The sequence below is a fragment of the Suricata suricatta genome, chromosome 12 (assembly GCF_006229205.1).
Source record: "Suricata suricatta isolate VVHF042 chromosome 12, meerkat_22Aug2017_6uvM2_HiC, whole genome shotgun sequence".
In the NCBI taxonomy this organism is placed as follows: domain Eukaryota; kingdom Metazoa; phylum Chordata; class Mammalia; order Carnivora; family Herpestidae; genus Suricata; species Suricata suricatta.
Window position 1 is genome coordinate 55,935,627 of NC_043711.1, and position 26,798 is coordinate 55,962,424.

Genomic DNA, 26,798 nt, shown 5'->3' on the forward strand with positions numbered 1-26,798 from the left:
GGACAGCTCCCGGGCGACCAACAAAGGGGCCGCGGCGCGAGGCGCGGGAGCGCAGGGCTCGGCGGGGTTGCTGCGCGGTCCGAGACACGCGCGCGCCCGGGACGGCGGCGGGGGTCGTGGGGCCGCCGCGTGTGCCTGGTGTGAGAGCGGTTCCCCGGCGCGGGGGCGTGCGTGTGGACACACGCGCGCAGGGAAGGCGCGAGGAGGGTGGCGGAGGGCGTGCCTGTACGCCTCCCGGGGGGGGGGGCTCTGTTAGGAGGGGGTGCTTTGGGGAGGGCGAGAGCACTGGCGAGAGGAGGGCGGACCGTGCGCGCCAGCCCGGAGACAGCCACCCAGGGATGCAGAGACGGCATCTACGGGGTGCGTGAGGCCACTACAGTGAGCATGGGGCGGGGGTGGCTTGCGGCTGCGAGGCAGAAAGTGCCACGGAGCTGTACACACAGCTGCTGCGACAATGAGCGGTGTGTGTTTACGCGCGTGTGGTGCCACCGGAGAGGGGGCGGGGGTGTGTCATTGTCAAAGCCTGTCTAGACGGTGCGGGGCAACTTTATTAGGAGCTGACCACACACACACAAAAAGGTATGACAGCCACTAGGTCTGTTTGTGACAGCGACACTGCTGGATAGCTCCTGCGCCACTGCCATGCAGGGGTGCGTGTGAGAGACCCGAGTCGCCGTTTCCACAAGGGTATTGGGATGTGTATGGGTGATGGCAGGGGGACGGTGGGGGGCAGGTGTGAAACGGATGTGCCCGTGACAGCCTGCTGAGCAGCCTCCGCATGGCAGACACAGGATTCAGGTGTGTGCCTGGTGGGTGGGCCCAGGTATGTGGGGCCTCTGAGCCGGGCCACCAGCACTGAATGAGGGTGGGGGAGCAGTGCCGTCTGCAAGGATGGGCCAAATAAGGACAAGACTGAACCCCTTTTTCGTGGGGCGGACACAGCAGAGGGGAGGGTTTGCCGTGAGTACATACTAAGGGGCAATTGCTAACCGGGGTTGCTGGAGAGGCATGCTCCAAGGAGTGTGTGCGCGCACGTGTGTGTGTGTGTGTGTGTGGGTGGGTGTGTGTGTGTGTGCGCGCGCGTGCGTGCTCACTTAGCAGATAGCCTTGGGTGACTCTGCATCTGATGGACACACGGGCATATAAAGTGTACATGTGTATATGGGAGTTTGCCTGGGACACTGGCTACTTCATCACCTCCGTGCCCAGGGGTGGGTAAGGACCTTGGGGATGGGTAGGGACCTAAGGCATGTGCACAGAAACATGTCCGTCCTATCTGGTCTCCCGACACACACACACACACACACACACACACACACACACACCTGTCTATGTCTGCGTCCCTTAAATCTTTGGAAGAGGTGAGATTCAACACACAAATGAAAATATTGATTTGCCTGCTGATTCTTTGTGCGACAGCCACACCAGAGCTGGCAAGCAAAGTGGGTCAGGACCTGTGCCCAGCTGTGGCTAGCCACGCATCACTGCCGGCAGCTTCACCCCGACGCACCTCCCCACCCCACCCTCCCATACCTACTTCATGGTGTCCACGATGTACGTTATCACCTTCCTTTTGGCGACGCGTGTGTTTAGCAGTGTGTCTCTTTCTTATACACCCTTCCATAGAAACCCTTTGAGAACTGTTCAGCGTTGCTTCTCAGACACATCCAGACACACACAGGAACGTGTGCGCGTGCGCATGCGGTAGGGTGATGTGCTAGAGAATTTCTGTTGTAGCTGACACTCGGGTGTGGGGCCTATATGGTGCTGGGTGGCTCCTGTATTGGTGTCTGGCAGGGGCGTAGGGAGATCTGTACTTCAAAGCTGCTGATGAGGGGAAGGGTAGGGGTGTAGCTGATAGTAGACATCAGAAAAGGATGTTTGGATCAGGAACAGATTGCAAGGGAGATAAAACATAGGGATTACTAAGGCTTTGTTTTTTTCAGTCCTTCCCCCCTTCAAGAAGTAAGTCTGCTTCATTCGCCTCTTTTTATTAGTTTGGGTCAGATTTTCTTTTTTTTAATATATATTTTAAATGTTTTTATTTATTTTTGAGAGAGAGAGTGAGCAAGGGAGAGGCAGAGAGCGTGGGAGATGCAGAATCTGAAGACAGACTCCAGGCTCCGAGCTGTCAGCATAGAACCTGATGCGGGGCTTGAACTCAGGAGCCTTTGAGCTGTGAGATCATGACCTGAGCTAAAGTTGGCCGGCCACCCAAAAACTGAGGCGCCCAGGCATCCATGATTTGGGTCAGATTTTCAATCAATCCTTTGAGGCTGGCCCCCAAATCCTTCTCCTGTGCCTCCTTTTTCTCTCCCTCTCTCTCTGTTGGGAGTGACAAAGTCACAGAAAATTTTAGGTGCTCAAGGAAAAAAAAGTCACAAAGAGTGTAATTCTGAACTTTTCAATCAGATAGTGTCTCAAGTAAAGCAGATTAATTATGAGCACAAAGGCAATTATACACAGAATGCTTAGGTCTTCACTACTATTTTGGAGGACAGGTTTGAAAATAACCTCTCGCAATTGCTTAAATAATCATGCATTGCCAAGACCTTTGAGAATATCAAGGTCTATATAAAGAAAACATAATCATCACAGGGGAAAAACAGCTTCCAGAAAACGGAACTGCGTGCCAGAGAAGGAATGAGAGCCCAGACCACTTTTTTCACACACAGCTTTTCGGCAAGATTATCAAAATCTCTGTTCATTGCTGCTAGACCCACCAGAAAGAAAGAGAAGGAGGCAGGGGAGAGGCAGTGGAGGGAGACCGCGGCTTCTCTGCCTGACAGGTGCAGGGGAAAGGCTTGGAGAGTGGAGGAACTCGCTTCATCCTCTGCACAGAGCTTCACTGACTTGATGGTATTTGATTAGCAGAGGTGGACATCAACCCGACTGCTGGTCAGACCTTCCTTGAGAGGGTGTTGTAGTTTTCTCAAGGTCCAAGCCACTCTGGAGAGCTGGACCAAGGTCAAGAAGGGATTGTGACTTTGCTCCCACCGTGCTATGGGTCAGCTCTGAGAGAGGCCGCTCTCAGGCCTCAAAGAGCCAATGCAAATTACCAGTGGTTTTTTGGAGGATAAAATCCCAGGAATTCCTCAAGAAAACCAGTTTGCACCTTTCAAGAAAGGCTGACATGGTGTCATCCCCCCCATACCTGCTCAATGCTGGTACCTGTAGATAAAGATTTTCCCCCAATGGCCTTTTCAAAGATTGGCTGGGATTTACAAAGAAGTACAGATCCCTGGGGGTCTGTAAAATTTTTGTGTAATTGGTACAAACATTTCTCATCAATTGACTTGTTTTTTCTTTGTGGACTGCATGAGGTTTTTCCAGGTAAGTTCTTGGAAATTCGGTTCCCTCCACCTTGGGGGCACTACCTCTGCCAAGCGGGCCCGTCGTCCCCACTGGTATTGTATAGGAAACTTAGCCACACACACTGGTCATTTTTGAGGGCAGAAACTAGCTCATTAGAGCTCTTTCTATTAACTAGCTCTTTGACCTTGACGTCACGAGGCCTCACTTACTGGAATGACCGAGTGGAATCAGACACAGGACACATCGCATGAGGGAGGAAAGCTATCAGAGGGCCTGTTAATGGTTTGGTGAGGAAAGTACAGGAATCGGTTCAGAAGGCTGGGGTATGAGGAGGGTGCCCAGGCTAGACCAGGAGCCGCTGGGAGCACGTCTCAGAAGCAGAGGCTGGAACCAGGAGCGGGAGCTGGGCGGTGGGCACGGGTGGCCCTGGGCATTCCCTGTTTCCAGGCTTTTTGAGGCTTAGACGCCACCCCATGTTTCCACGCATCAGTGCTGGTTTTTCCCATGAAGTCACATAAACTAACTCCAGCCTTTGGTATTCACATCGACCTTTCGTCTTAATATATTTGAAGATACTGGCCATTGCCTTTCTTGAATACTCTCTCTTCCTGGCCAAGAATGTCCCAGAATGTAGTATAATAATGCATGTATGGAATGCAGCAGTTTGTCGGGAGCACACCTCAGTTGAGGTCCCTGCCTCCCTGAGAGCTGTAATCAGCTGGCTTCTTCCCCTCAAATTTCTGTCCTTGTTTCACAGATAAGGAAACCGGGGCACCTGGTGGAGACGTGGCTTACTCAGAGCAGCTTGGGGAAGCCAGGACACAACCCAAGCTCTCTCTACGAGACATCCTTCCAGGTTCCATTTCAGGACCTGTTGATCCTCTCCTACGTACTTTTGAACTGTGTTAGGCCCCGTTCACTCGGAACGCTTTCCTTCCAACTATATGTTGGATTCACGGTCCCGTGCTGCCTGACCGTGCCCGTCATGTAGTCTCCACCACACTCAGGATGCCAAGCTTAGGGCTTACCACTACTTCATAAGGTGGTTGTGAAGAGTCAAGTTTAGATAACACTCACAAAGCATTTAGCACACGGCACCAATGGTGTTGGCTTTCATTTTTTATGAAACACATCATGGAAAGTTTCCGAGAGCTACTCAGGCCCAGGCACGGCGCACACAGTGGTAGCAGGACGTGTCTCTTCCCTGCGTCACTGAACGCTCATCTTGGAACATAAAACGTAAGGGCACCTGGGCGGCTCAGTCAGTTAAGCCTTCGGCTTTGCCTTGGGCCATGATCTCACAGTTTGAGTTTGAGCCCTGCGTCAGGCTCTGTGCTGACAACTCAGAACCTGGAGCGTGCTTTGGATTCTGTGTCTCCCCCTCTCTCTGCCCCTCCCATGCTTATGCTCTGTCTCTCTCAAAAATAAATAAACATTAAAAAAATTTAAAAAAATAAAAGGAAATGTAGGGGTCATTTCACCCACCTTCCTTAATTTTTGAATGAGGAGACAGGTTTTAAATGACTTTCAGGAGACATATAACCAGTTAGTAATATTTGTGTAATTAAGTTGTGAAACTGGCAAATAGGGCGGTCTTCCTGTTCTTAGTGAGTGGGAAGGAGAGGGGAGAAGAAAAGATACCCTTTAATACATTGGGGTTTGTTTGTTTGTTTTATAGATGAGGAAAGAGGGATCCTCCAAGATTCTAAACAAGTGTGTTGTTACCAACACTGAGGTTGAACTGCGGTCTCACGTGGTTTTTAAAGACTGTTCAGGAGGTTGTATTGCTGAAATACAAATCCTGTTTAAAAAAATTTTTTTGAACATTTACTCATTTTTGAGAGATAGAGACAGAGTGTTAGCGGGGGAGGGGCAGAGAGAGAGCCAGAGAGCAGGCTCCAGGCTCCGAGCTGTCAGCACAGAGTCTGACGCGGGGCTCAACTCATGGCCTTTGAGATCATGACCTGAGCTGAAGTCGGACGCTTAACCGACTAAGCCGCCCAGGCGCCCCGCAGATCCCGTTCTTAATGCAGTTTGGGAAAATGTTCAGCCTCATTCAGAAGCCCGGGGATCAGTGTGCCCACAAAGTCCTAACTAGCAGGGATCCGTCCTTTGCTGCATCGGTGCCCTGAGCACGCAGCACCGTTGTGACAAAGATGGGTGCTGGTAGTGGTTACTGAGCGAACAGATGCACAGTGGGTGCTGAGCCTGACGAACTTCACTCTTTCCCGCCCACCTTCCTGGGTCTCCCCAGTGCTGAGCGGTTTGGCTTTTGTGGAGTGAGAATGGAATCTCGGAATCCCCTGGCAGCCCCTGGGTGTCAGGAGTGGCCCCTTTCCCCTCCGCAATCCCCCCCCTCCCTGGGTTCTTTGCTGTTGGAGACAGGTCTTAACCTCATACCCTTCTGGCCTTCTGGACTCTCACAGCCTCTGGCTTCCGTGTCTGTGCAGGAGCATCCCTGGGCACATGTGCAGCTGGGTCTGACGAGCCTGGCCCCGAGGGCTACACCTCCACCTCCTTGCTGGACCTCCTGCCCCCCACAGGCCTGGAGCCGCTGGACCCAGAGGAGCCCAGTGAGGCCGTGGGACTGGGAGCCGGCCTGGGAGGCCCTGGCTCGGGCTTCCCCAGTGAGGAGAGCGAGCAGTCCCGCATTCTGCAGCCACCCCAGTACTTCTGGGAAGAGGAGGAGGAGCTGAACGACTCCAGCCTGGACCTGGGACCCACCGCAGGTAAGCCTTCCCACCTGAGTACGTGCTTCTTGCAGCTGGGGCCGAGGCCATCTAGACAGAGCACCAGGGGACCATTTCCTTGCTCTGGTCACATGTCCTGTCTTTCCTGCCAGCATTCACCGTGCTGCTGCCCTCCTGTCCATCAGGGCCGGGCCTCTAGGGCTCCTAATGTTTGGTCCAGGATGCTCTTTTCTCTTTAACCTTTGCTGCAGTTTAGGGAGTCCATGTTCTGCATTCATATAGCTCTAGAATGCTCGCAGCCCGTGAGTGACACCTTCTCCCCATGGAAACACAAGTGACCCGTGGCTCAGATGCATGAGAAGCATGCCTGGGGCCACACACCGGTGTTCACAGGCCCAGTCCTGATCCAAGCATCGATCTTCCCAAGGTTCAGGGTTTTGATTGCTGCCCGGCTCTGCCAGATCATCTCTATTGGAGGCGCCGTGCTCTCCTTGAGGTCTCTGGGACCCCTGCCCGGTTCTGACAGATCATCTCTGTCGGAGGTTCCATGCCTTCCCGGAGAGCTCTCAGACCCCTGATCAAGGCAGTACGATTGCCCTTCACTCAGTCACATATCAGAGCTGCATCTGGGGTTGACAGAGCAAGGCTGATGACCGTGTGAGGGCTGCAGCAAGCCTGCGGCCTGGGAGCCAGCCGGGATGGGTGCAGGGAGGAGCTGGGTACAGATGTGGCAGCCCGTGGCCCTTATGCCTGTGGCTTTGGCAGCTGTGTGCACTCTTTCTTGTCCTTAAGTTTATTTATTTATTTTGAAAGAGAGAGAATGAGTGGCAGAGAGGTACAGAGAAAGGGAAAAAGGACATCCCTGGCAGGCTCTGTGCTGCCAGTGTGGAGTCCACTGTGGGGTTCTAACCCACAAACCGCGAGATCATGACCCGAGCTGAAATCAAGAATTGGACATTTAACCGGCTGGGCCACCCTGGTGCCCTGACAGAAGCCCGTTTTTAAATGTGGTGCTGGGAGTGTGTGTGTGTGTGTGTGTGTGTGTGTGTGTGTGTGTACATGCGTGGGGGTGGGTGTTACAGAATTTAGGTCTAATCTTTCTTTTGAGAGTGTATAGTAATTTGGATTAATGTTCTCTAATTATAAAAATAACACATGGAGATTGTAGAAAATATGAAACCCGCAAAGAAAAGAAAATCCGTCCTCAGTCTCACGACTGAAAGAGAGTGACTGTTGACAGTTTGTGATACCACCTTGTCGTTGCTTTTACAGGCCAAATTGGAATCCTGCTTTCACTTAAAATGTCTCACAAATGTTTTTCAACATCATTAACTATCCCTTTTTAACTTGAATTTTTAATGACTGCCTAGTATTTCATCATGTGGGTCATTCTCTATATAAAGCCAGCTCTCTGTAGTCGAATATTTAGGTCAGTCCTAGTTTTAATGTTGCTAAAACTGCAGGGTTTTTTTTTTTATTGTGGCAGTATTTTTATTGTTTCTGTATAATACGTTTCTAGAATAAAATTGCCAGGTGTAAAGGTGTATTTTCTGGGCAGCATCCCAGTGAGAACTAGAAGACACGGTCACACTGAGCTAACCCAGGGAGCGTTTACTTCCAGAACAAGGAACTTGGAAAGGTGTGGGCAAGCGATAGGCCAGCAACAAGAGTCCAGGGCTAGTGACAGTGGGACACTCAGGACCCATACACCCCAAGGGACAGAGGGAGGGAGGGATGAAAGGAGCCAGGATGGATAGACAGTGTGGGGGAAAGTGTGTGGTCTTGGCAAGAGCAGTGACCCAGCACGGGTGAAGCCAGGGGAGTAAATAATCCACCGTCTCTCCTCCTGCCAGGGGCCCTGTCGTTCTTTTTCTCCCTGGCTCTGTGGAGGGTCCAGTCAGGAAGCAGGGATGTGGCCTGTTGATGTAATTCATGGGGTAGAGAAGGGCAGAGAGGGGGTCTGCACTGGGTGCCGCGAGTCAGACACAAAGGATGGGCGTCTTTCCACAGGCTTTTGTTATCTGTTTCCACACCGGCCTCCAGAAGTGGAATGAATGCCAGTGTTGTGGACCCTTCCCACAACTGCATGTTGCCATTTAGAAATCTTGGTCAATTTGTTTGTTTGTTTTTAATTGTTTTTAACATTTTTATTCATTTTTTTGAGAGACAGAGAGAGACTTAGTGGGAGAGGGTCAGAGAGAGAGGGAGACACAGAATCTGAAGACAAACTCCAGGTTCTGAGCTAGCTGTCAGCACAGAGCCCAACATGGGGCTCGAACCCATGAACTATGAGATCATGACCTGAGCTGAAGCCGGATGCTTAACCAACTGAGTTACCCACGCACCCTGAAATCTTGGTCAGTTTGATAGGCAAATTATAATGGCCTTTGATTGCTAGTAAATTTTAATTTAGTAGGTGTGTATATATATATATATTCCGACCATTTATAGTCTTTTCTGATTGGAGGCATGGTATAATTAAGAGCAGGCTCTGGCGTCAGGCAGATTCCAAAGTTCCAGCACCGACACTTAATAGCTGTGTGATTTTTGGCAACTAGCAACGTAACCCTCAATTTTCTCATCTAGGAAATAGTATCATACGGTTGTGGGGTTTAAATGCAATAATACATCTCACATGTTTAGCACAGTGCTTGGCACATCAGAAGTACTCTGTAAATATTAGCTATTACTACCTTTAGATTCTTTCTATTCAAGCTTTAGTTCTTTCTTGCCACTGTACAGATCTTCATATAAAAAGGATGCTAACCCGGGGCACCTGGGTGGCTCAGTCGGTTAAGCATCCAACGTCTGCTCAGGTCATGACCTTGCTGTTTGTGAGTTCAAGCCCTGTGTCGGCTCTGTCCTGACAGCTCGGAGCCTGGAGCCTGCTTCGGATTCTGTGCCTCCCTCTCTCTGCCCCTCCCCTGCTCACTGTCTTCTCTCCCTCTCTCTCCAAAATAAAATAAAAAGGAAACCATAAAAAAAGGATGGTAACCTCTGATGTATATAGAAAACATCTTTCCAGTTTGTCCATTACTTTTATCTTTCTTATAGTGATTTTTGACATAACAAATTTTCTACGACTTTGGACAATCTCTCTTTTGAAATGTTTCAAATGTTTTTCTTTGCTTCCTGTTTAGAAAATCCTTTCCCTCCCTGACATATATGCACCTTTATTTCCTTTATTCTTTTTCACCTTCAATGTTGACATTTAACTCTTTAAGAGTAATTTATTTGGGTATGTGGTATAAGATAGGAATTTAATTCGTTTCCCCCATAGACTTAGCCGATTACCATAGGAGCATCCGCTGATAAATCTATCACCCAGCACTGAAAAGAGGTACTAGACAAGGGTGCCTGGGTGGCTGAGTTGGTTAAGTGTCCGACTTCGGCTCAGGTCCTGATCTCACAGTTTGTGAGTTTGAGCCCCGCATCCAGTTCTGTGCTGACAGCTCAGAGCCTGGAGCTGCTTCAGATGCACTTCTCCCCCTCTTTCTGCCCCTCCTGTGCTCATGCTCTGTCTCTCTCTGTTTCTCAGTAATAAATAAATTCTAAGAAAAATAAAATAAAAAGAGGCACTAGACAATTAGATGGACTTGGGTCTTTCCCTGGGCTTTCCCCTTGTTTAGACTCTTGAGACTCAAGTTTGAAGCGAGCAGTCATTCCAAGAGCCTTGGTCAAGAAAGCCACAGGGATGAGCCAGGGAACCCCCACCCCGGGATCACAGTGGGGTGGCCCTTCGGCTTCAGTGAACTCACATTTGCTCTGCCTCTGCCTTCCTCTCCCCTCCTTTTCCTCTCCCCTCTCCTCCCTTCTCCCATTAGCCTGTCAAGGCTGCTTCATAGTGAACACAACTGTCATTCATTGAGTGTGTGCCACGTCACGGGTACTTGGCCTACATCTTGTCGTGCCAGCTTGGTGGTGCGGTCTGTTCCCTCCCCTCTGCTGTACACCCGTGTGGCCAGAAGATGGGGACTTGGGGACCCTGCTCGAGGCGGACGAGAGAGTCCCAGACGAGGTGGAGGAAGGGGGCTGCTCTGGCCAGGCTCTCTCATTGCTCCCCCTCCCACAGGGCCCTTACCCTCCCTCGAGTTGGTCTCTTCTCCATGTACCACCACAGCACTTTGTGAGAACACAGTGCCCACAGAAGATAAACCAGACTTCCTAGCACTGCGGAAAATGCCCGTGGTGCTCTGGCCTGGCCTTCCCCTTGGCCTCCTCTCCTTCCCTCCTCCAATGTGCCTCACTTAAGTAGCCCATGATCATCCGGGTCGGGCAGATGTGGAACCAATGCACTGGGAAGTTAAGTGCTTTAATGGGTCACACCTGGTATGTGACAGAGCCGGATGGGGATTCGGAGTCTTTTTACTGACAGTGGCTCAGGTATTTTCCCTGAGCCTGTGGTGTCCTTCCTCCTGTCCTGTCTCCTGGGAGCGCACTTGTTCATCTTGGCTGCCTGGGGGACTGGCCAGGGGTGCCTCGCTGAGCAGGGGAGCTGGGGCCCAAGTCCAAGGCACACACTAGTCACTGGGCCATGGGCCGGATGCAAGGAGTGCCTTTCTCTAAGTCCTCTGCCCAGAGAGGAATTGCTGTGAGCTAGCAGTGGCCCCCAAGTTAACTGTCAAGCAGTACCTTGCCAATACAGTGTCAGGCCATAACAGGGACAGAAGCGTCCCAGGTGTGAGGCTCAGTGGGACAAGGAGGCAGCCCAGAGAAGACAGAGTGCCAGTCCCCTCTGCCTTCTTCTGCTCCTGGCCCTAAGGGACACAGGCTTCCATCTGGGGGTTCTCTGGAAGGAAGGAAGGCATTGCCTGTTAGGGGTTTGCTCCTCAGGTTGGAGGAGACCCCAGGAGCCTTCAAGGGGCTGTCTGGGTGAGGAGTCCGTCCAGAGGTCAGAGGGACCACACCATCCTGACACAGCCCTTGGGGACATGAATATGTCCATGCAGCAATGACATCTGAATGCCATGCCATGGCCTGGCCCAGTCGCAGAGCCGGTAGCCTTCTGGGTACGATGATACTGACCGTATGTGAACACTGGGGACCTGCAGGCACCACGCTAGGGGTTTCAGTGTAGTATCTCATCTAATCACAGAACCAAGTGTATGTGGTTATTCCCGTTCCACCAGGCTGCTGGAGTTGGGATAACAGTGCTGGTTACTAAGGATTCAGACCTGAGTTCTCAGACTCCATAGCCATGGCTCTTCCTCTTAGGTTGTTAGGTCACCTCTCAGCTCAGTGATTTTACTCGTGGCTAGCAGTAATGTCGTATATTTGACCCTTGGTAAACAATCACCATTTTATTCATAGAATTTCCCTTCTGTTTAGCTCCTGGGAACTTCACGACTGCTCTGTGAGGTCGCAGGCAGCAGTCGTCACTGCTTCACAAATGCTGGAACCTGGGCCCAGAGAGGGCAAGTGCTTTGCCCAAGGCCACACAGCTTGTGTGCGGCAGAGCCGAGCTGGGAATCTCGCCTACCGTGGGAGTGCTCTGATGGCCTATGTCAGAGAGGAGACAGCGTGCTCCATGGACACTAGCAGTTTGCTGATGCCTTGCTGCTAGTTTGTTGGACCTACAAGAGCAACCGTCCTGAGGTCCTGCGGCCAAAACAGCCGCTGGCGTTTGTTAGGCTGGTGACGAGTGTGCTGGGACCTTGAGTGGGTTTCTCGTCTCATCTCGGCTTCAGCCTCTCATCTGTAAGTGACGGATGATTGATGGAAGCCTTCTCCAGCTTTGAAATATTATGATTTTCTGACATTTCAGGTGAAAAGAGTAGTCTCAGCAAACTAGAAAGAAATGGAGTGTAGCACCCCTCTCCGCCACCTAGCGCCAAGCCAGTGTAGGACCTGAGTGGTTCACTCAGGCAAGATTGTTAATGATGGATCGTAATTGCTCCGGTTTCCTACTCATCCTGAGGCCGTCTCTCCGTCACCCTCCGCCTCTCTCTCCATTACCCTTAATAAAATTTCTGCATGCAATTTTAATTTTCCTAGTGAACAAGCTAATTCATGTTCTACAAGAAAAGTGATAGCTCTTTGGGGTTGGCAAGTTCTAGAAATCTAACTCAAACAGGCTCGCAGGACTGTGTGAAAAAGGGGGTGTTAATGGGCTCAGTGACCCCAGAGCCCAGGCAGATGGGATACTGGTGTTGAAACGGGGCATCAGAACCTGCCTCGCTTCCCCAGGCTTCACCCTCCATCGCGGGCTTCTTTCTTAGGCACATCATCCCTGTGTGGCAGCTTGGAGAGCCCCCAGCAACTCCAGTGTCCTCTCCTCCCGCTCCATAGCCCCAACAGACAGAGAACTCTGCCTCACCAGCACTTCTGGAAAAGTCTCAGAGTGGAAGCTCATTGGTCTGCCCTGGGTCATGAGCACATCTCCGACCCACTCTTGAGGCCTTGGGGATAGAGTTCTGTGGCCCGGATGGGGTCTTGAGCACCCCTGGAGGCCGGGGGGTCGGCCCCCACGCTCCTGGACCAAGAGGAGGGAGCAGTACCTACCAGACGATGGGTGGGCGTAAACCACACTGCTCTCAGATGAGGAACGTTATAGAGTGCTAATGTTGTCATATAAATTGCTTTCACATCATTTTGTTTCACCTCATAGCGACCTGATGAAATCGATAAAAGCAGCATCGTGAGTATCGCTGTTTTATAACGAAGGACACAGGTACTAAAGGTTTGAAAGGGGCACTAAATTACACTGCTAATAAGTGGCAGGGCGAGATCTCAAACTTGAGATTTCTTCCTCAAGAGCTGCTACTACCCCATATGAAATTATTCATTAGACCACTTCGGTTACCGTTGCCCACAATGAATTTTTGTAGAAACCAGATCGTCAAAACCGCTGGCTCCTGGGGCCCGGGATGGTTTCTGTACATTGAGATTGTGCCCTGCTGCTGAATGACTGGATCTCCCGCGCCCACATCAGGCATGTCGCTAAGAAGACCCCCTGACAGCGTGCTTTCACCCAGATGCCAAAAAGAAAAAGAAAAAAAAATTATTTTATTTTTTGTTTCACACTAGTAATAGACATCATGCTGTGAAGATTAGAAAATGTAGAAAAGAAGAAAGTGAAAACCACTTGTAATCCCGTCACCACCCAGCATGGGTGGATGTTAACGTCCTGGCACAGATCTTTCTGAATGTTTTTTCCAGACGAGAAATGCATAAAATATGCTCTTAGGAAAATGAAATTGCAGTGCTCAGGTCTTGCTGCTTCACTTGCCAGCAGCTTTCCAAGCCCACCGACGGGGCTGTCCGCCCTCCGTTTTGAGGCTGGACCAGAATCTCAGGTACGGCCAGACTGTTATTCTTCAGTCAGTCCCCTGCTGGCGGTTTCCAGTGTGCCGTTTCGTGCCCTGTGCTGCCACGGGAGTCCTGGGAACCCAGTCTTCATGAGCATCCTAATCATCCCCTTCGGTTGCATCTCTAGGCGTGAGATTACAGGTTCAGAATATTTGTTTTTGAAGCTCTTCATTCATCTTTCCCCCCTCCCCCCACGTGGCCTGATGGGCAGACTGAGGACCCTCCCCCAGTCCTGGGCATTACAGTATCCACATGCTACCCGGTTGGCAGGCCAAAAAATTTATCATTTTGTTTAATTGGCATCCTACATTTCTTGGATGGCTCCCGAGGTTGATCATTAAACGGATTAAAAGCTGTTTTTAATTCTGCTGAAAGCTTCTCCCCCTGTGCCTCTGTTTTACGCAGGTCTGCGGTGAATTTTGTGGTTTTGTATTAACGCTCGCTCCAACTGGCTTAAGTGTTGTCCTTGCGGGCAGTTTGCCGGCATCTGATGTTAACCGAAAGGGACATGTAAAGTGGTCTTGCAAGGCCAGTGGCGCGGTGCCTGTGTAAATTTCACATCTTTAACAGGGAAGTCATTTCGTGATGTTTCAGCTGATGCTGAGGGTCATCTGTGGACTATGGCTGTCCCGGAAGGCAGAAACGAAGGCTAGTGTGACCTTGATAAACTGGGGAAAGAAGTTTATCAGAAGATAAACTGATGAAATATATGAGGGGGAAAAAGTGCAACGTGATCTATTTCGGGAGTAAAAGCCAGCCCCAGAGTGAGCTGAAGAGCAAAAGCCAAAGCCTGGAGGGTCCAAGCTGTTCAAGGGCCTGGGGCTTCATCGTCGTGGCCTCCTGCTCGCTCCCAGATCCTGTCCGGTTCGGGGAATGTAGCCTGGGCGCTGGGCACGGTTCAGACCCTTCTGCATGAGTCCAGCATCAGCCTCTAGCCCGTGAATCGTGTCCACTTTTCCACAGTTCGCTCAGCAAATATTTCTTGTGTACCGACTCTGCTGATTTTGTAACCACTCTTAAAAGTGTGGTGAATCTGGAATTGCCACCAGAGAACAATGACAAGGGGAGGGGGGTTGAGAAGGAGGAATCATCCCAGTTGTTTGGCCCCAGGCAAAGAAGGCTAAATTGGAACAGCTGAGAAAATCTGTAGGTTTTTATCCCAGAGGGAGATGCTTCCCACAGTTTCCTCACTTTGATAAAACAGAAATGAGTGGAAGTCCATAAAGGAACCATTGCAGTTGGGCTTAAGGAATCTGCGGAGGGAAAAAAAGCTGCCAACAGAGAAATGCCTCTCGAGGAGCCTGGGTGGCTCAGGCAGTAAGGCGTTGGACTTTAGCTCAGGTCATGATCTTGCAGTTTGTGGGTTTGAGCCCTGCCTTGGCCTCTGTGCTGACAGCTCAGAGCCTGGAGCCTGCTTCAGATTTTTATCTCCTCTCTCTGCCCCTCCCTTGCTTGTGCTTGCGCTCTCTCAAAAAAAAAAAAAAGGCTAAAATATGTTTTTAACTGGAAAAAAATGCTTCTCTAAGGAGATATATTCTTTAAAAAAATTTTTTTAACATTTATTCATTTTTGAGAGAGAGACAGAGTACTAGTGGGGGAGGGGCAGAGACAGGGGGGTACACAGAATCTGAAGCAGGCTCCAGGCTCCGAGCTGTCAGCACAGAGCCGATGTGGGGCTCGAACCCACATGTTATGAGATCACGACCTGAGCTGAAGTCAGACACTCAACCGACTGAGCCACTGAGGCTCTGGAAGAGACATATTCTTGAAGAGAGTGGCGCCCATGTTACCTAGACTTAGCCATCACCTGATCAAGATGACCTCCCAGGTCACTTTTTGTGCTAGAACCCTAGTTCCTTGGAGTTGCCATTGCTGGAACATCCCCAGTACCCCCTCCACCCTGCAGATACACTTGCAGTGAGCTGGGGGTGTGGAATGTGAGATGGCAGCAGGACTTTAAGAGATGGCCCTAGGGAGAGGAGCGTGCCTTCTGGGTGACGTGATTTGAATGCCTTCTGTCATATCACCACAGCCTCAATACCCCAGAGGGATGGTGGGCTACCTGGAGGCTGGTCAGCCAGCACCCTGGCCCCTGGCTGCAGAGCTCTTAGCTGGGCCTTGAGCCCTACCTGTGGTGATTCAACTTTAAAGAAGTGGGCCTGGCCCGTGGTGTAGGTGCCCCAGGGAGAGACGATGCCTCTGTGAGTTTGTTCCTCTCTGCGTCTGAAGCCAAGTCTGGGCCTTGTCCTAAGTGAGCAGGCCGCCATCATGAAAGACTGGCTTGAAGCACCCACGAGCCTGAGTTTTACACCTTTACAACTGTGGGAAGTGTAGCTTCACGACTTAGAGCAAGTGTCCTCCTCCCTGTAAGCTTTTCTTTGCTCATCTGTCAAAGGCAGGCTGTGGGCTCTCTGATCTTCCAGGGCCCCCCAGTCTGTTTCCTGTTTGCCTGATTTCCCTCCATTCTAGGGAAGATGTAGTTTCCAGTAGAAGCCACCTGGGGGCACTGCCGCCTCGTAGACCTGGCACCCCATGTTCAGGGAGGGAAATTCCTGATGCTGGGGGGTGGGAGGGGTTGCCTGAGGCCCCAGGGGGTCCTCTGCTATCTCACAGACCGTGAGGGGACTAAGCTTCCTGTCTCCTGAGTGCCCTTGCAGCAGAACCACTCCCTGACCTTCCGTGCTTTGAGGTCAAGCCCCCCCTGGGGGGTCTGAGCCCTGGGGGACCTTTTGCATCTCTTCAGCGTCCCAGCTGTCTCTCTGCTCCAGAGGGTAGGGACCGGCTTTGACTGGCTCTCCTGTGGCCCTGAACCTGTCTCCTGGGCATCTGTGCTTGTTCACACTCCTTCAGGTGTGGGGGCGTGTCAGGAGGGCTCTGTGGGTATGCCTGTGTCCCAGACAGTATCACAGGGTTTGTGGGACCCTCCTGCACTGCTTGCTGGTGCTGCAGTAACTGGGAGGCAGAGCCTCGGGCACTAAGCAGGAGAGGCTCTCCCCTTGCCCCCATGTGGAGTCACAGCTCTGAGTGACAGCAGTGGACAGGGCTTGGGACGTACCATCTGACGCTGCACTGGGAGACCTGGGGTGGGGGGGTGAGTGGGGTTCCTGGGGCAGCCACCCACCTTGCCTGGCCCACGGTGCCTCACCACAAACTGTGCAGTTCTCTCTTCCACCCTGCTCCTTTTCCTGCCCCACCTCCCTGCTTTTCTTTTCCTCCATTGCTGATTCACTCCCTTTGCCCTTTTCCTGCCTCTCACAGCCAGTATGGCAGGCCCTGGAGGCCTGGTCTTCTTTCCTTTGACGCCTGAGTCGGGGAAGCGTGTCTGCTCTGTCCACCAAGACTGTTCACCCCTCGTGGCAACTGTGTTCCTTCCTTCTGGAGCCTTTGGAAGCCCCTAGTCCAGGATGGCCTGCCCTGCCCCCTGCCTTGTGTTGTTTCCCTTCTGGTGGCTCCAGCATGTTCACTAGCCAGTACTTAACGTGATTTCTCTCTCTCTCTCTCCCCTTCTCTAACTCCTTATTAAAAAAAAAAAATCCAAATTTACAGAAGACTTGCAAGAATAATTTGACTATGCCCTTCATTCAGATTCCCCCATTGTTAACATTTTACCAAACAAATACATACATACTTACAGACAAATTTTTTTCTAAACCGTTTGATAGTAAGCTGCAGACATGATGCCCCTTTGCTGACTTTACATACTTCAGGGTATATATATTTTTTAAATTTTATTTATTTATTTTTGCAGAGTGGGGAGAGCTAGTGTGGAGGGGCAGAGGGAGAGAGAGAAAAAACCTCAAGCAGGCTCCATGCTCAGCACAGAGCCTGATGTGGGGCTTGATCCCACGACCCTGGGATCATGAACTGAGCCGAAATCAAGAGTCAGATACTTAACCACCTGAGCCACCCAGAAGCACTTTCAGTGTGTGTGTGTGTGTGTGTGTGTGTGTGTGTGTGTGTGTGTGTGTGAATATATATATATACATATATATATATATGTATGTATGTATTTCAGTTTTTTATGTCTTCTATTTTGAGAGAGACAGTGAGCGGGGGAGGGGCAGAGGGAGAGGGAGACACATAATCTGAAGCAGGCTCCAGGCTCTGAGCTGTCAGCACAAAAGTAGATGTGGGGCTCAAACCCATGGACTTTGAGGTCATGACCTGAACCGGAGTTGGGTGCTTAACCGACTGAGCCTCCAGGCGCCCTGTACTCAGTTCATATCTAGAATTGTCAGGAAACTATCAGTCCTTTCCTGCCCTGCCCTCTTTCCTGGATTCTCTCTGACTGACTTACCACTCAGGTGCTTCTCTTGCTCCCTGTCTTTGGAGCAGACTTCAAAATGGTGCTGTTTTTCCTATTATGATTTTATAGTATAAAAACTTAATGATCATAATGAGGAGGAGGAATACTTGATGTTAATCAGGCACTCGCTGTGTCATGTGGGCTGTGCCCAGGTTTTATCTCCGTGCATTCTGAGCACAGCTCTGTGTGTTAGGTACTACTGTTATTTTACAGATAAGAGGAGACACACGGAGGTCAAGTGCATGTTCTAGCCACACTGCTGATAAGCAGTGGAACTGAGATCACACCGTGAAAGAAGAAGGAATAATTTTGGATGCTGAGAGGTGGTAAAAAAAAAAAAAAAAGAAAGAAAAGAAAAAGAAAGAAAGAAAGAAAGAAAGAAAAAAAGGTAGGGAAAAAAAATCCTCCATCCAAGCATCAGGGTGCAATCGTTAAGTGATTTGTCAGGTCACCAGAGATGAGAGGGCTGGATAGAGCTAAGGCTTGGTGGAAGATTTGGGAGTCTGTGGCATAGAGGCAATAGAGAAAGTCTCTGGAATCAGGAACTCACTGAGAAGGAAGTGCGGAAATGATGAGTCAAGGGCTGGCTCTCTGGGAGTGATCGTCGGGAGGAGTAGGGGAGGAGCTGGGGGAGGAGCTAGTGAAGGAGCTGTCCTTGCCACTGGAGGCTCCTTTCTCTCCCTAAAATGGACAGGTCCTGGGTTCAGTAGGCAGAAGGTGGCACCCAGGAGTTCCACAAACACACATTGCTCTCGTTCCTACACTGGGCCAGGTGCTGGGAACATGGGGGTGAAGAAAATCACCTTGCTTGGCAATCAGAATTTGTGGTCTCATAAATCCTGAATTATTCTTATTTAGGACAGTAGAGGAGTTGTTTTTAATGTCACCGGTGTGTGAGACACATTTATCAAAACTATCTCCGAAGTGTAGGCTATCAGTGCTAGGAAGAACCCTAGAAATCAGATATGCCAGCCTCCACTTGTATGAAAACCCGAAGCCCAGAGGAGCCCAGGACTGACCATTGCTTGGACAGGTAGGATGCAGCTAAGTCTTCTGGCTTCCAGACCCTATCACCCACAGCATGACCGCTGCTACCATCCAGCTTAGTCGAGGGAATTCTGTTGGGAGCCAGGTCGTCTCTGGAGGGATAGAGAGCTCACTTGTGGGAAGTTCACATCAGATGAGTAGAGGGATTGTTTTGGTCAGCTTGCCCTCTTGGGAACCCCTTGTTCCACTGGCATACACCACCGTCAACCACATCCACAGCATATTCTGGGCTTTTCCTGAGCCTACTGGCTATTTCAAGTGCTTCTGGAGGGTTTCCAATGCACTTTGCCACTGGACCATTTCTGCCAAGGGCATGGCTGCCCCCACGGTCAGCCAGAGAGACTGCCCCTTCTTCCTGTTAGTCAGCCGGTGCACGCAGGTTATCTGGTCTGCCTTGGGGCCTGCTCTTGAATCTGTTCTCTCGTCATTTCCAATGTCATTACCTGTGTTCATCTCTCCTGGAACGGTGCAGCGAGCCCCCGACTCTTTTCTCTGCTTTCATTCAACCCCTCTTTCATCAAATTCTTACACATTGCTGTCAGAGCAATCTCCTAACCATAAAGTCTTATGATGTAAGGGGTTTTATATGTCCATTTCCCCAGCACCCATATGACATTCTGTTATATCGTTTTCCTGTCAGGTGGCCATCTAGCCCATTTCAATTAGGTTTTTATGTATTTTATGCATTTCAATTTTATTTTTTATTTTTAAAAAATTTTTAATGTTTTATTTATTTTTTTTTGTTTGTTTTGCTTTTTTTAATGTTTTATTTATTTTTGATACAGAGAGAGACAGAGCATGAGAGGGGAAGGGGCAGAGAGAGAAGGACACAGAACCGGAAGCAGGCTGCAGGCTCCAGGCTCTGAGCCAGCTGTCAGCACAGAGCCTGACGCGGGGCTCGAACCCATGAATGTGAGATCTGACCTGGGCCGAAGTCAGAGGCTTAACCGACTGAGCCACCCAGGCGCCCCAATGTTTTATTTATTTTTGAGAGAGCCATCAAGAGAGATAGAGAGACCACGTGAGCAGGGGAGGATCAGAGAGAGAGGAAGACACAGAATCCAAAGGCAGTTCCAGGCTCTGAGCTGTCAGCACAGAACTCGATGTGGGGCTTGAACCCAGAAGCTGAGAGATCATGACCTGAGCCGAAGTCAAACACTTAACTGACTGAGCTGCCTGGGCACCCCTCTAATTATTCATTTAAATATTATATTGGGCTTTCAATTATCACCAACATCATTTAGCTAAAAATCATAATTTTTCTTCTAGGGAGTCAATTTTCTTTTTGTAATAATTCTCAGAGCTCTGTGGACCCATGTTCTTATGTGAGTGCTTGTTCTGTAGGCATAGCTTCCCTCCAGAGATTTATTTTCATGACTCCCTCTCATGTTTCTTGATTCCTGGTGTTCCTTAGATTTAACAGGGAACTTCCTTAAATACTTCTCTCAGTATTCGTAGATTCTAAAACCTTTAAGTCTTTGCCTATATGAAAGTGTCTGTATGTTGTAATCACAGGTCAATGATAGTTTAGTTGGGTATGAAATTCCAAGTTCAAAATAAATCTCTCACAGAATTTTGAACGCATTTTCAATTTCCTTCCTACAGTCTAGTGTTATGAATTAGGTGCTTGATGAGAATTTGATAATCTCTTTATTGTTGGTTTATGTGTTCTTTCTCTGAGAGCTTTTAGAATCTTGTCTTGCTACTTAGAATTCTGAAGTGTCGTGAGAATGAGGCTATGTGCGACTCTTTTATCATTCACCTCAATTATATATGCTTTCAATGTGAAGATTCCCACTGCCAGGCCTGGGAACTTTACATCATTATTCTCTCCATTTTAAGGTTCTTGTCTGTTTGGAAATTGTATTAGTTAGTTACTATACCTCCTGTACTGGTCATCTGTATCTTTTAAGTTTTCTCTCTTATCGGATAAGCTTTTACTTTTGCTCTGGAGACTTTTCCTTGACTTTTTCTTCTAACTGTTCTATTGAATTTTTACATTTGAAGAATTTAATTTCAGTTTCCACAAACTTTTTCTTATTTAGAGATCATTTGACTTTACTACAAGCCTGTTCTTATTTTAGGGATGCAATATCTTTGGGTCTCTCTCAGATTCTAACTGGAATTTAAACATTATCTTCAATTCCCTGAATTTTCTTTGTTGTGTGTCCTTGCTGCTCTCATAGTTGTTCTCTGTCCTTAGTTCCTTGGGAAGAGACCCTCCCTCCTCTGCTGTCTTTCCCTGTGTTTGTCTTGGCTGAGGGGTTATCTGTTCCTGTGGTCTCATCTGCTTTCCATGTTCCCAGAAATTTGTCTAAACCTTTCAAAATTTAATTTGACAGTTGAAGCCATTCTACGATTTGATAGAAATTTTGGAGGAGACCCAGCTTCCCACTTTAAACTATTACCATGTCTCTCATGTCTAAAGAGTACTTTAAAATGGTCTTAGATTTTTATTATTTTGTAACAAAATGGCAGCCAATAAAAGCTGCTAACTAGAAAAACCTTCCAGAGTTTCAAAGGAATTTTTAACAGAACTGGCCCATGATTGCTATATGTCGTCACCCTGAGGAGGCCTAGGCTTTGCTAAAAAGCCAAAACAAGTCCTGCCGTCCAGGAGGCCTGCTAAGTTCTGTACTTCAAGATGTGATTCCCAGGAAGAGCAGGGAGGGTAGGAGGCCCCGCTGTCCCTGCCAGCAGCGACACTGCCCGTGCTGGGAGGCTCTGGGCTCAGCCGCCGGACTCTGTCCAGCTCTCCCAGCTTCTGTTTTATTGCCCAGCCAAGGCCTGAAGCTCGGCAAAAGAGCACAGTTTAGGAACACTGGCCGTCACCTCTGCGCTTCATCTTGTCCTGTGATCAGAGAGCTCTCAGACAGCATTCACAGGTTTTACCAAGAAGACCCTCATAACAACCCATTAGAAAAGAGAGAACGGGAAACTTTTTCTTTAAAAAGTTTTAATTAAATTAAATTTAATTTATTTTCAAAGAGAGAGAGGGAGGGACAGAGAGAGGGAGAGAGAGAATCGCAAGCAGGCTCTGTATGCTGCCAGCACAGAGCTCCATGCAAGGCTTGAACTCAGGAACCGTGAGATCATGACCTGAGCCAAAACCAAGAGTCTGATGCTAAACTGACTGAGCCACCAGGTGCCCCTTTTTTTTTAAAGTTGTTTTTATAAGTTTATTTATTTTGAGAGAGAGGTGGGGGGACCTTGTCTGATGGGTTGTCTGAATCTTCTTGGTGAAATCCACAGATAAGGAAACAAACCCGTTATAAGAATGACAGAGAAGAGCTGACTTCTCTCAGGGACTGTTAACAAGGGCTCTCTCCGAGGGATGGGTCCTACAGGCTTTCTTTCTACTGTGTACATTCTTGCGCTCGTAGACTTTTAGTGGCAGATTTGTGTCCTTTCATCATCATGAAGGAGACAGGGACTAGCTTGGCCCTCGCCTCTTCCACAGTCTGCCCCCCGCACCCCACCGCTATCCAGCCTTATTTCCCACTCCTCCCAAGAGGACCAGTAGTCCGACTCCCCACTATCCCCCTCCGGGTCTCATGGACCCTTTAGATCCCGTCTGCTGAGCGAGCACTGAACACATCAGTGATGGATGATGAACAAGTGAGCGAGCTTTCTGTCTGTCTGTAGACTACGTCTTTCCAGACTTGACGGAGAAGGCGGGTCCCGTAGAAGACACCAGCCAGGGTCAAGAGGTGCCGAGCCTGCCTTCCCCCTTGCCCAAGATGAACCTGGTGGAGCCACCCTGGCATACGGCTCCTGGAGAGGAGGAGGAGGAGGATGAGGATGAGGAGGAGGAGGAGGAAAGGGACAAGGAGGAGGCCGAGAAGGAGGAGGAAGAAGAGGAGGAGCTGCTGCCCGTGAACGGGTCCCAAGAAGCAGCCCAAACCCCGGTCCACGGCTTGTCCCCCACCAGCAGCAGCCAGGTGCAAGGGGTGGCCACACATAGGCACGGGGAATCCGGGGAACCCGCCTCCTCAGGTGTGGAGGTGGGGAGCAGCATGGGGCCCAGCCTGTCACCACCTGCAGTCACCCCGAGTACAGTGACCCTGGGAGGCCAGGACTTCGTCGGCCGGGAGACAGGGGGCACGATGCTGCCAGCCGCGGGGCATGGCATAGAGTTCGAGGCCCCTCCAGAGGCAGGGGGCGAGGCCACCGTGGGAGCCGTGGAGCCGGGCGGCGAGCATGAGGGGGCGCCGTCCACAGCCTCGTTCCCTCAGACGGAAGCTCCCAGTGGGGCTGAGACCCCTGATGAAGACCCACTCTTCCCCGGAGCCTCAGCCTCTTTCCCGCTGGCCCCCCGCGACGTGGGACTGACACCCCCCTCTGCTACCTTGGGGCAGGAGGACCGTAGCCCGCAGCCCCAGGAAGGGCAGGCCACCGAGGCCCAGTCCAGAATACCCTGGGATTCCGCACAGGTAAAGAGAGGGTACTCTGGGCGCCTGGCCGCACCTCCCTCTGAGGAGCCTGGTCATCCCCAGGCTGCACACTGGGGAGGGGAGGGTCTGCGGGGTGCGCACTCACACTAACATGAATGGGGGAAAGCCTTGGAAGAGCTCAGCCCCCTCGGCTTGGCCTTGTGCAGTGCCACTGCTGGCCTTCCCGCCGCCTGACCTGTGCTGCCGTTTCTGTGCGCCCACCTCTGCTCTCCTCACCTGGACTCTGCACATGCACCCAGGCCGGCCCCCTCCACCCCGCCAGCACTACACGGAAGGGAAGGGGTCCCAGTCTGTCAGCATGTGCATCTGGCCCGCAGGCCTGTTTTCTCTTGGGCAACAGAACATGACACCCCTGCAGGGTTGCCCTGGGTTGTCGGGCCCCTCCTCTGGCTGCAGGCCTCCTCTGGGTGGGGGTGGTACATCTGGGTTGGTGAGTCTCAGGCGCAGCCTGGGCACGGCACCTTGCGGAGGCCCTCGGCCCCCTTCTAGCTGCTGTGAACCTGTACCTGGCCATTGCCTTCCGGCGTCTCCAAGAGTTTCCCTGGATGCCTTTCCTTGTGCCTTAGTTACCCTTCTTCTTGTTTCCTGGTACAGGTGATCTGCAAAGACTGGAGCAACCTGGCTGGGAAAAACTACATCATCCTGAACATGACCGAGAACATAGACTGTGTGAGTGCCGAGCTAGGCGGGGACCGTGGGGAAGGATGGAGGTGGGCGGGCACACGGGGGTCAGACGGGGGGCTTAGCCCGGCAGTCACAGGGGCCAGCCTGACATAGGGTGCAGGCCAGCACCCACCCATGTCTAAAAGGGGCACCCCTTTATAATTTTAAGTTTCTAGTGGCTCCTTTATTCTTGCCCCACTCTCTTTCTAGTTTCAGGGAATTGTGTTGCTCACATGTGCAATCCCGTATGTCCTGGAGGATATCGAAACCGTCTTTAAAAAGTTGATTTCCTTATTTGTTACTGTCGGCGTTGGTTTTCTCACATGCATTTGCTCCTCAGATGTCTGGTGGGTTTGTTCAGAGCTATTTAAGGAGGGCCATCAAAGAGCTGGTTGGAAGCTTCGAGCTTGGGCTGTGTTAACTGTGGTTTCTCAGGACAGTGGACTGGCTAGGCCATTTTGTTGGATAGTTTCTAGTGTCAACAGCTTTAGGTCCTGCCCTTGGGCAATTAGATTCTTTGAAAAAGAAGAAAGCTGGGGAGAGAGAGGGACACAAATCGTGAGAGACTATTAAATACTGGAAACGAACCGAGGGCCGAAGGGGGAGCGAGAAGGGGGACAGGGATCATGGTCATGGAGGGGGGCACTTGTGGGGAGAAGCACTGGGTGTTATATGGAAACCAATTTGACAATAAACTGTTATAAAAAAATAAATTATATTAAATTAAAAAAAGAAAAATTAAAAAAAAGAACATGTGTGTCCTACTGGGAGCAGAAAGGGCTGGCTGCCAGTGTTCTGAGCGCCAGGCTGGGGACAGGGCCAATGTCCCCGTGTCAGAACACATGTGCACAAGTAGCTTCATTTGCCCCTGCTTCGCAGCGCGAGCCCCCTCCCTCAGCTGTGCCCCGTATCCTCTGGGCCAGAGAGCCTCCGCCTTACCCTCTTTGAAGAATCTGCCAGGGAGCGGGGACGTTCTTCAGCTGCGCAGTTTAGAGGAGAGGAATTAGGCATCCAGCTGCTTCTTACACAGACCGTCAAACAGTTTTCCTATTTTTAGAGCCATTTCCATCCTTCTTCCTAACCAGCGCTGCCTATGCGAGCACATTGTAGTTGGGAGTTTGACAGTAGATGCGTGATCGCTTCTCAGCTTGTCCCATTTTGGCTCAGGATTCAGCGCTCGGGGGCTTGCTAGGCCGGGAGACGTGGGCTCCTCCACGGGCCGCCGGGGCCTGATTTTGGTCCCTCGTCTCCTCTTCAGTTTTGTTTTCTTCTTTTCTTTGTGGTTTTTGACCTTTACTCTCATTTAGTGGCTTGAGGGGAGAAGGTTAAGTATGTGTGTGTGTTTCTTTCAAGAGGGACCCAGGACGGCGGTTTTCTTTTCTCCAGTGTAAGGAGGGAACAAGTGGATTTTTAAACATTTGATGTGTTTTAAGCTGTTGCAGTGGTTATTCCTACTGATGCCTGGACTTTTTGACCAACCCATTGGCGTTTGAGAGTCCCCTTGCTTTCTCATGTAATAAGATGTTCCAGGTTCTTGTACTTTCCCTGCCCTGCACCTGAAATCAGCATTTCTCTAAGCCCTCATTCCTTTTATTGGAATATGGTATGTAGAGCCCACAGCACGGGTACCCGAGGCTCCTAAGTCTTGTGTGTGCCTATTTGAACAATAAAAGCCTGAAGATAATGTCTCTCCTCTTTCCAAACAGCACATACATATATAAACATGATTGCTTTCTTTTTTTTTTAAATGTTTTTTAAAATTTTATTTACTTATTTTGAGAGAGACCTAGACAGCATGAGTAGGGAAGGGGCAGGGAAAGAGGGAGAGAGAGAATCCCAAGCAGGCTCTGCTCTGTCTGTGCAGAGCCTGATGCAGGGCTTGGACTCACGAAACCACAAGGTCATGACCTGTGCTGAAAGCATCCGACTTTACCAGCTGAGCCACCTAGACACCCCTATACAAATGTTTTCCTCTGCTTTCCCTGCTTTTGTCTTGTTGGTTTTTCCCATTTAAACATTTGATGTCCAGCCGATTAGCCATAGTATTTTTATGATGAATTTTTTTCCTAAGATTTTATTTTATTTATTTTTTGTTGTTGTTGTTGGAAGATTTTATTTTTTTTATTTTAAGTTTATTATTTTGAGAGAGACAGAGTCAGGAGAGAGATTCCCAAGGAGGTTCTAACCTATCAGCATGGAGTCCTATGCAGGGCTCAAACTCACGAACTATGTATGAGATCATGACATGAGCCAAAATCAAGGGTCAGAGACTTAACTGACTGAGCCACTCAGGTGCCCCAGTGATGGATATTTTTATTGTGGTAAAAAAAAAAAATCTAACATAAAATGTATCATCTTAACCATTTTTAAGGTACGCGTGTTAAGTATGTTACCACTGTCATGAAACAGTGCGGGGGGACCAGCCCACGCACCCCAGTCGAAAGGTCCCGAGTAGAGGGTTGGTGTCGGCGCGATATCTATAAGAAAGAAAACAGACAACAACAGACAAGACAGACGACGGGCATGGTGGAAAAGCCACACTTCACTTAGATGGCCAGGGTCTTATATACCATAGGTAATTACATCATTTCTTTAGTTGTTACATAGTTCAAGGTCTTTGAAGTGAAGACATGCTCCGGAAAGGATCATGTTTAACAGGACAGGTGTAAATATCAGGAATTATCAAGTCATTGCAGGAGAGAGATTCCCTAATAATAGTCTGGCTCCAAGCAGAAGATGAGCCTGCAGATTTCTAGGAGGATATTTACATCTCTTAAGACCCCCTCATTAGTGATGCTAGGACAAGATGCTCATCCTCTAATAGGCAAATCTTTTGGCAGAGGCTTGAGGTTTACTCCCAACAGCAGACAAAGAGCTAGAAAGCAAAGTAAGGGGAGGGCTGGCGCCACTGACCGAACCAAGTTGATTCAAAGCCTAAAAGTATATGTCTCTTTACAAAGCAATGAGAAAATCACAGACAGGATGAATAGAAGCCACATGTGTGGCCCAGGAGGC

General features: G+C 50.0%; 1 protein-coding gene across 3 annotated transcripts in view; it reads left to right on the forward strand.

Annotated features, from left to right (window-relative positions):
• Window positions 1-26,798, forward strand: part of PODXL2 (podocalyxin like 2) — a 51,249-nt gene that overhangs the window by 11,892 nt on the left and 12,559 nt on the right. For 2 of the 3 annotated variants that reach the window (XM_029918341.1, XM_029918343.1), the window contains exons 3-5: window positions 5,766-6,044; window positions 22,312-23,099; window positions 23,715-23,789. In XM_029918341.1, the coding sequence (XP_029774201.1) occupies window positions 5,766-6,044; window positions 22,312-23,099; window positions 23,715-23,789 (1,142 nt within the window). Of the gene's footprint in view, window positions 1-323; window positions 361-5,765; window positions 6,045-22,311; window positions 23,100-23,714; window positions 23,790-26,798 lie in introns of those variants that run through there. The other variant, XM_029918342.1, reaches the window with a different exon arrangement.